This window comes from Enhydra lutris, unplaced genomic scaffold, assembly GCF_002288905.1.
Source record: "Enhydra lutris kenyoni isolate GAN:26980312 unplaced genomic scaffold, ASM228890v2 scaffoldscaffold86, whole genome shotgun sequence".
Classification (NCBI taxonomy): Eukaryota; Metazoa; Chordata; class Mammalia; order Carnivora; family Mustelidae; genus Enhydra; species Enhydra lutris.
This window is the reverse complement of record NW_019154170.1, coordinates 2,813,115-2,822,165: the sequence shown is the minus strand read 5'-3', so window position 1 is coordinate 2,822,165 and position 9,051 is coordinate 2,813,115. Positions and strand designations below refer to the sequence as shown.

The window sequence follows — 9,051 nt, the reverse complement described above, 5'->3', positions numbered from 1 at the left end:
GGGATTTTGAGGAATGTCCCTCCACTTGGCTCTGTCCGGTGTTTTCTTGGGATCAGAGGAAGGTGACGCAGTTTGGGGCCAGCTGCCTTCTCCGTGCAGGATGTTGGGGTGTGTCTGTGCTGGTGATGTCAGGCTCGATCCCATGGTTATGGAGGAGCCGGCCAGGAGCCTCCACTGGAAAGTTATAAATTTTCCCTTTGGGGATGTGCAAATACCTTGTTTCCTCTCAGGCTTCTGCCTGTCCCTTGCAGTGCCCGTCTGTGGGTCTTCCCTGCCATAGTTGTTACTGCAATGTTCACACCGCAACACTCTGGCAGCCTCGCTGCTTCTCCATATTCTGATTAGGATTCCTTTGTGGAAGAGGGCAGTCCTTTCTCCCTCGTTTATGGTGTGTTTTTCATTTTGCGTCGGTGAATACTTACGTGTATTTGTTATATCCTGGGGCTTATAGTCTAGTACAATCACGATTTATTCTGTTTCCTGAATTGTCCTTGCTTTGGTCATCGGGCATGCCTTCTTGGGGGGTCCTGTGTCCTTCTTTCATGATCGCATCCTCTGGGAAGGGTTGCCCCTTGGGGCTCGTGGCTGCAGAAGAGCAGGCAGACAGTAAGCCCTTCTGGGTCAGGTCGCTGTGTGAGTAGGGTGAGGGCTCCTTTCCTGTCTGGCCCAGAGGCTGCCCGCTCAGCTCTCTGCCGCTCAGAACCCCACGTGCAGCTCCAGGGCCAGAGTGGGCAGTGTGGTCTAGTGGGGGCCAGCCCTCCGAACCCACCCCGAGGTCAGCCCTGGGGAGCTGAGAGCTGATAGGGCCAGGGGACTGGACTACCTCACCCAGGGTGGGGAGGCCAAGCCTGCGGGGTCCCTGGAGATGCCACCAGCTGGTGGCAGTTCCTAAAGCCGCGGCCTTTAGGTACAGCGGGCTCATCCCCTGTTTCCTGCTGCTGCTGCTTCCTGGCCCTACCTGCCTGCCCTTTGCAGAGGCCGCTTTGCGCGCTTCAGCGCCTGGCTGCTCGCAGCGGGCACGTTGGAGCAACTACATCTTCTAATGCCAGATTGAGCCTCTTCTAGAGAGAAAGTGGTCAGACTGTGCCTTTTAGGGGCCTCGATGTCTGATGTCTCAGGCCGTCACTGGAGGCTCTCACCTTGCTGCAACCGGACTCCCCTCCCGGGTTCTATTCTTAGTGCCCCAGATTTCCCGGGACCCACAGTGAGGTCAGCGGCTGGGCCGGGCCAGCCTGGGCAATGGGAGGCATCAAACCCAGCCTGCCTGGGCCTTTCTCTTTTGTTTTCTTTTAAAAAATTACTGAGACTTTATTTAAAAAAAAAAAAAAAGAAAGAAAAACCATTTTGGATTTGCAAAGAAATTGAGAGTGTTATCCCCCACCCCCCCCCGGCCCCACTGAATCTCTGCTGGGCTCTTCCATCAGGCTGGGACCCTGTCGCAGTTAACGGACCGGTGTCGATACACTCTCAGTAAGCAAACTCCACAATTTATTCCGATTTTCTCAGTTTCCCCCAGTGTCCCTTTTCCGTCTCAGGACCCTGTCCCAGGCTTCCATGTGACAGAGTCGTCACGTCTCCTTGAGCTCCTCGGGGCTGGAACTGTTTCTGACTTCCTTGGTTTTTGGTGTCCCTTGACGGTGGTGCGGGGGACGGGGCAGGGGTTTGGTAGGAAGCCCCTTCCCTGGATTCGTCTGGGGCTTTTCTCACGGTGAGACCTGGGGGGGGATGGGTTTGGGGAGGAAGACCCCCGAGTCAAGTGTCCTTCTCCTGACGCCATCTCAGGGGATGGCTTGTCACTGCAGACGTTAGCTTTGGTCCCCTGGCTGAGGTGGGCAGTCAGGTGTCACCCCTGCGAAGTCATTCTTCCCAGTTTCCATGGCGTTCTATTTGGGGGAAAGTCACCGTGCCTGGCCCACACGTCGGGGCCCTTTGATCCCTCAGTGCCAGACTGCTTTGTGCCCAGTGGGCCTGTGGCCGTGTTTGAGGCCAGGCCCTGGCATCCCAGAGCCGCCTGGGTGGGTGGCAGCCAGCCGTGGAGGCGGGTGAACCTAGCCTCTTGTCCACTGTGGACGTAGGTCAGAGGGGATGGAGGCCTCACTTCGGGCTCTGGCCCAGGAATTGGGGTCAGTGCTCTTGGCCCCCAGAGTGTGAGGGCCGAAGGACCCACGGCATTGGTGGCCTGGCAGTCCTGGGGAGCAACAGACTGAGGTCTGTCCAGCTGAGAAGCCCAGGCCCTGGTGGTCTCTCTGTCTTTCCCATCATGCACTGGTAGGGGAGGCCCATGCCCGGCATGGAAACAGCCCCCACAGGGACAGTCCAAATGATGAGGGAGACCCAGGATCCCATCAACACAGGAGCGAAAGATGGAGGCCTACAGTTCGCTGGAGCCTGTGCTGTCCAGGGTACCTGGAAGTACCCCTCAGCCCCCCTGAAATCCAGGAAACGCACCTCGAAGCTGCCGCGTTAGTCTCCCTGCGCTGTTGGAACCGTAGACTTAGTGACTTAAAACAGCGCCCAGTGATGATCTCGGATCTGGAGGCCAGAAGCCGGACCTGGGTCTCCCTGGGCTGCTACCGTCAGGGGCTGGGCAGGGCGGGCTCCCCCTGGAGGCTCCGGGTGGCGTCCCATTCCCTGCCTGATGGCCTCTTCCTCCCTCAGCGCGGTGTGTCCGTGTGACCTCTGCTGGTGTCGTGTCTCTTTCTCTGACTCTGAGCCTCCTGCTCCACTCTTTTGGGGACTTGGGGTCCCCCAGATAATCCGGGATCCTCTTCCCATCTCCAGGTCCTTCACTTAATACCCCCAGCAGAGTCCCTTTCATCGTGGAAAGGGGGTGTGGCCACAGATGGGCTTAGGACCTGGACATCTTGGGGGCAGTGAGTGCCAGCCACAGCTCCTGGAAGCTTCCCCAGTCCTCACATCCTAAGACTTCAGCCTTACCGATGGCAGGTGCCCGCCTGGCTGTGGAGCGGGGAAGGCTCAGCGGCACAGGTGGGAGATCTTGGCCCAGGAGCCATCGGGAGAGCCCCCAGCGGTTCACCCCGCCCAGAAGGTGTGTGCAGCCGGAAGTCCAGCAATCCCACAGCTTGCTGTTGTGCAAACCAGGGCCTGACCTTTTAAAAGCCAGTGAGATCTGTTTAATGGGGTCATGCCCAGGAATTTTAAAAACCAGAGAAAAATAAGAGAAAATTCCAGCCTACATCGCACGCCGTGAGGGGTGTGGGTGAAGCTTGTGTTATGTGGAGAAAGTGTGCGAAACTGCATTTAATGAATCCACAGCCCGCTGGGGGAGCTGCCCTGCCCAGGGAGACGGGCCGTGGGGGACACTGGTGTCCTAGATGGCAGGCTCGTGAAGGCACAGAATGGGGGTGGGGCTGGGGCTGAGGAGAGGTGGGGGCAGGGAGGGTGGGAGAGTCAAGGTAGTGGCCACAGCCTAGACCGTCAAGGGTCTTGGGGTTACACACAAAGTCGGGAGTCTTGTCCTGCATCTGTTCAATCAGTGTTGGGGGTCTCTATGCCCAGCTGCAAAGTCAGTGGTTGGGACCCTGCCCCCCATGGGATGGATCTTGGCTCTGTGCTGCCCCTGCTCTGCTCTCTCCGCGTGCTCTCTGCTGGGGGCACGGGTGGTGGCCGCTGGGCATTGGTGTTGTCCCTGTGACTCTCCTCCTTGGAGGGTTGCCTTTCTGGCTGTGGGGCTTTGGAGGAGGCAGAACTTCTCATAAACCTCTCAGAGGCTGCCCGTACTTTAAGGTTTCCAGAAGCTTCTTTGGTTTAATTTGATTGTTTCGAGGAGCCTCTCACTTCTTCTGCTACTGATTTTTAGGAGCTGAGCTTAAAATGGGCAATCACGGGAGGACTTTAATGGGGAAAGTGCTTATAGCTATGGATTTTAGTGTTCTTGCAAATCGGCAAAGAATTGGAAACGTCTCAGTAAAGGCGACGTCCTTGGGCTACGCGCAGCTGTTGGGAGTGGAATCTGGACTTAAGGTTTAAAAGTGCGTTTAGTTAATCACGCTTTTATTTTGCATTTTAGGAACTGTCACCATTGCTGGGACCTGATAAGGAACCCGTGCCAGTTCCCGGGGCACCTCTCCTCACGGCCTTGGCTACAACCAGTCTCCGAAGTAAGTTCTTGGGCCCCTGGGCCCAGGTAGCCGCAGGAGAGCAGGGCGCTGCCGGCCGCAGCCCCTCCCAGGCCTGCCCACGCCCTGCTGGGAGACGGTGGCTCCTGTTTGGTCCCGAGTTTACGGGTGTCCGGGGTCCAGGCTGAGGAGCCTAGAAGCCCATCCGGGGTTTGTTCTGCGGCTGTTTCTTCTCCAGTCCACGTGTTCACGTTTGTGCTCCGGTCCTTCAGCATCTGATGCCTGGGCCACACTTGACGTTGTGCATTTTGGGGGATGCTGGGATCACCCGGCTTGAGCGGCCTCATCTGTGTCACGCAGAACAGGTGGGACAGTGCTTCTGGGCTCATCGAAGGACACAGTCACCCCATCCCCATGCCCTACAGGAAATGGTGACCTGTCACAGTGGAGTGGTGACCGGGAGCTTTAGGAATGGAGAATTATGGGGCGCCTGGGTGGCTCAGGTGGCTAAGTGTCAGCCTTCAGCTCAGGTCATGATCTCAGGGTCCTGGGATCGAGCCCTGCGTCAGGCTCCTCGCTGGGTGGGGAGCCTGCTTCCCCTGCTTGTGTCCGTTCGCTCACTCCCTCTCTGATACATAAAATCTTAAAAAAAAAGAAAAAAGAAAAAAAAGAATGGAGAATTGTTTTTGAAATATCTTTGAAAGAATCCTGTTGCCCAGAGGCTCTGGGCTTTAAAGCTTTCTACTTCCTCCAGTACTTTTCTTTTTTTTTTAATTTTAATTTTAATTAATTAATTTATTTATTTAAAAGATTTTATTTATTTATTTGACAGACAGAGATCACAAGTAGGCAGAGAGGCAGACAGAGGGAGAGGAAGCAGGCTCCCTGCTGAGCAGAGAGCCCGATGCAGGGCTCGATCCCAGGACCCTGGGATCACGACCTGAGCCGAAGGCAGAGGCTTTAACCCACTGAGCCACCCAGGTGCCCCTTTTTTTGTTTTTTAAAATATTTTCTTTTATTTGTCAGAGAGAGTGCGTGCATACACACAGGCGGGGGGAGCGGCAGGCAGAGGGGGAAGCAGGCTCCCCACTGAGCAGGGACCCTGATGTGGGACTTGATCCCAGGACCCTGGGATCATGACCCGAGCTGAAGGCAGACACTTAGCCGACTGAGTCTCCCAGGTGCCCCCGCTCCCCGTACTTTCCTAATAAATAGGGGGACAGAGGGTTTTAAGGAGGTGGCCTCTGATGGTGGTTCAGGGCTGTTGCTCCTAAGAAGACAGGGCATGGCCTAATCACCTCCCAGCTCACATCCATGGAGCAGGGTTGAGGGCGTGGCAGTGACCTGCATGGAGGATTGGTTAATGTGGGATGAACGGTCCTGTGTGCTCCCCGGCCATTTCACGTCGGCTGTTCCTGATGGTCTGAGTATCGTGTTCGGGGTTGTTCTCCAAGGCCACAAGGCCGATAGGACTAAGCATGGGCCGGATCGTGGCTTTCTCTGTTTCGCTATGATTTTGGAATTCGGGGAAATGGGCGGTGGGACTCAGGTGCCCTTTTAGAAGGGGTGAAATAGAGGTTTTGTTTCTTAAAGGGTAAACTTTGGGCGTCTGGTTCTGGGGTCAGCAAACTGGTCTACAGACCAATCTGGCCCACTGCTTGTTTTTGTAAATAAAGTTTTATCAGCATACAGCGTTCATTGACAAGTCGTCTCTGTCAGCTTCTTCCTCACAATGGTAGAATGGAATGAGCAGTTGTGACAGAGACAGTGTGACCTGCCAAGGCAAGAGTGTTTACCATGCGGTCCTGTCGAGAAAAGGTGCACCGTCCTTAACCTGGGCTCTCTTGTTGTTCGCTGGGGCTGGGTGATTTGGAAATGGTTTCTTCTGTGTCTCTAAGATATTGATTGCTTTTACCCTTCAAAGTTGTGCTTCATTGTGGGGTGCGTGGGTGGCTCAGTGGGTTAAAGCCTCTGCCTTCAGCTCAGGTCATGATCCAGGGTCCTGGGATCGAGCCCCGCATCGGGCTCTCTGCTCAGCGGGGAGCCTGCTTCCCCCTCTCTCTCTGCCTGCCTCTCTGCCTACTCGTGATCTCCGTCTGTCGAATAAATAAATAAAAAATCTTAAAAAAAAAAAAAAAAAAAGTTGTGCTTTGTTGTAAGGCAGCCAGATCTCTAGAACTTGCCTGTCCTTTTTGCACCCAGATCAGTGGGACACGTTCTGTGAGCATAGCTTCCCCACGTGGCTAGATTAACCTTTAGTGGTCCCTTGCTGCGTTCATCCTGACCTGTCCTCTCCCGCAGTCGGTCCTTTCTACAGCTGAAGAAACTGGGCGCCACGACTGGAAGGTGTGAGAAGGTTCTCTGGCAGAGCAGGGGAGACATGAATGAAGCTACTGACTCCTTCTCCAAAAGGCCTGGGGCCTTCGAGGAGATCGGAGTCCTTGAGACAAACCGGACCGGTCCACTGCTGCCTGGCAGGTCCCCAGTAGGCTGCTGTGGACTCTGTAAAAAAAAATTCATTCTTATGCAGATGTAATTCGCATAATCATAATGGTCACCCTTTATGGAGGCTCCTGGGTCGCTCAGTGGGTTAAAGCCTCTGCCTTTGGCTCAGGTCACGATCCCAGGGTCCTGGGATCGAGCCCCGCATCGGGCTCTCTGCTGCTTCCTCCTCTCTCTCTGCCTGCCTCTCTGCCTACTTGTGATCTCTCTCTGTCAAATAAATAAATAAAATCTTAAAAAAAAAAAGTCACCCTTTAAAGTATACAGTTCAGTGATTTTTAGTCTGTTTGCACAGATCTGCAACCATCATCACCACCGCCTAATTCCAGAATATTTTATCACCCCAAGAAACTTTGCATCTTGTAATGTGTGAGGTATAGGAAGCCATCACCCCTCCCCCATCCCCAGCCCCCGGGCCCCCCCATGAGCCCCCATCTTGTCCTTGGAGGAGCCTGTTGTGGGCGTGTCACACACGTGCACTCACACCCCCTGTGGCCTTCCGTGTCTGTGTCTGAGTTGTGGACTTGGGGTCTGTCCCCGGGGCTATGCGTGCGAGCGCCTTGTTTGCGGCCGCGGGACGTGTGCGTGTGGGGGGGACATGCTCTGTGTAGCTGTTCATCCGTCAGTGGACTCTGAGGTTGCAGTGGACATTCACGCACAAGTTTCTGTGCGGACGTATGGTTTGGTTTTCTTGGGGGGATGCCTCGCGTGGAGTTGCTGGGTCATGGGGTCCCTCTCTGCGTCACCTTCTGAGTTACTGGCGCCCTGCTTCTGCAGCGGCTGTCCCGGGTCCCGTTCTCCCAGTGTCCACGTGGAGTTGCAGGGCGAGGTTGTCTGCGGGGGTCACACGTGTGGGCACAGCTCCTGTTGACCCTGTCCCTGCCTCTGGCTCCCCACCCCCGCCAGCGGATCTAACACTGCGGCCTGAGGAGGGCGCTCTTCCCTCTTGGTGGCCCAGGGAACTGTCCGCATCTGTAGACTGCAGGGACACCAGGGGTTGCGGGCCTGTTTATGCTCCATCCTGTTTCCGATTTTCTAGAAAGTGCTTCTGTCTGAGCGAGCATGGGCAGCTGGGCTCATATCCCCGAGGTGGACCCCTCAGCAGCAGTCTCCGGGTTGGGGCGATGTGACGACCGTTCCTTCTTTCTCTGCGTGATGGGTTTTTCCCACGGCACCTGCAGCAGACTGAACCGTGTCCCTGGAGGGGCCCGCAGCCCACTCCCGGGGACCTGGGACTGCATTCCCTCGCACTGTAAAAAGGTCTTGGCAACTGGGATTACATGAAGGCCCCCAAGATGGGAGATGTTACTGGATCATCTGGGGCCCAGATGTCGACACAAGGGTCTGTACGACAGGGAGGCGGAGGGTGGGAGTCCGAGAGATGGGCGGACCCTGCTCTGTGGGCGGTGAGGATGCTGGGGCTGGGGTGGGTGCGGGCCAGGGACGCGGGGCCTCTGGCAGCGGGAAAAGGCGGGGAAGCTCAGAAAGAGCGCAGCTCACATGCGATCCGGGGCAGACTCTGGCCTCTAGAGGACAAGTTACTAAAGTTCGGAGGTTTGAAGCCATTAGTGTGTCATGGTTTGTCACTGCCGACCACAGCTCTGAGCGCACGGGTGATGGGCGACTCTTCCTTTGGCTTTTTGGACTTTGTGTAGCTCTCACATCAGCATGAGGCTAGTCCTCGGCCTGTTGCCCGCGGCTCCCCGTCTGTTCGGTGCCACGAGAACCTGGTCCAGCGATGTTGCCTTCCTCGCAGCTCTAGACCTTGCCTTTCTTACTTGGCCCTGGCTGCCTGTGTTCCTGCCTCTGGGAGACGCTCTGCCTGCTCTGTCCCCTTCTGTCTCTGTGACCATCTCAGGCTGGCCGAGTCGGTGGGAGCACGCCCGAGCAAGTCTGGCGTCCTCCCCGGGCTGTGCCCAGTCCTTCCGCCCACGGCCTGCTCTCGTGGGCTGTCCTCCTGGGCCCCCTGCTCCCACCGGCTCATTTCTCTGCTGCTCAGAGGGTTGGCACCCAAAGCTCCCCCAGCTGGGGCTCCACGGGCCAGAGAGCGGAAGCAGAGGCTCCACGAAGAGGAAGCTCCATGAAGCAGAGGCTTCGTGACACTGGGGTCAGCAGGTGGTGTCCCCCCCACCCTGCCGTGCGGTCTGCGTGAGTCAGGGATTGTGCCCGTGCCTTGTGGAGAACCTGGGGTGTGCCAGGTGCTCCTGGTGGAGGAGGAGGACACAGAGGGCGTCGTACTCTGTCTCTCCCGCTGTGCCCCGACCCCATGCAGAGCTGCTCGTGGGTCACGGTCTGCGTAGCTGGTGGGGCGATGGGGGTTGGGGGGGCCTTGTGTCACCTCTGCAGTAGGTTCTAGGTCGATCCCTGATGAAGGAGTGGAGGCCCCTCCTGGGACCCATTCCTGCTCTGGGGCACCTCTGCTGTTGTCCCCTGTCGGGAGCCGTGCTTTGCTGGCAGAAGCCATGTGGAG

General features: G+C 56.6%; 1 protein-coding gene across 1 annotated transcript in view; it reads left to right on the top strand.

Annotated features, from left to right (window-relative positions):
* Positions 1-4,130: 4,130 nt before the first annotated feature.
* The window catches only part of LOC111161727 (lysine demethylase 4B), a 98,445-nt gene continuing 93,524 nt past the window's right edge, over positions 4,131-9,051 (top strand). The window contains exon 1 of the mRNA XM_022525606.1: positions 4,131-4,444. Within this exon, the coding sequence (XP_022381314.1) occupies positions 4,395-4,444 (50 nt within the window). The 5' untranslated portion in view covers positions 4,131-4,394. The remainder of the gene's footprint in view (positions 4,445-9,051) is intronic.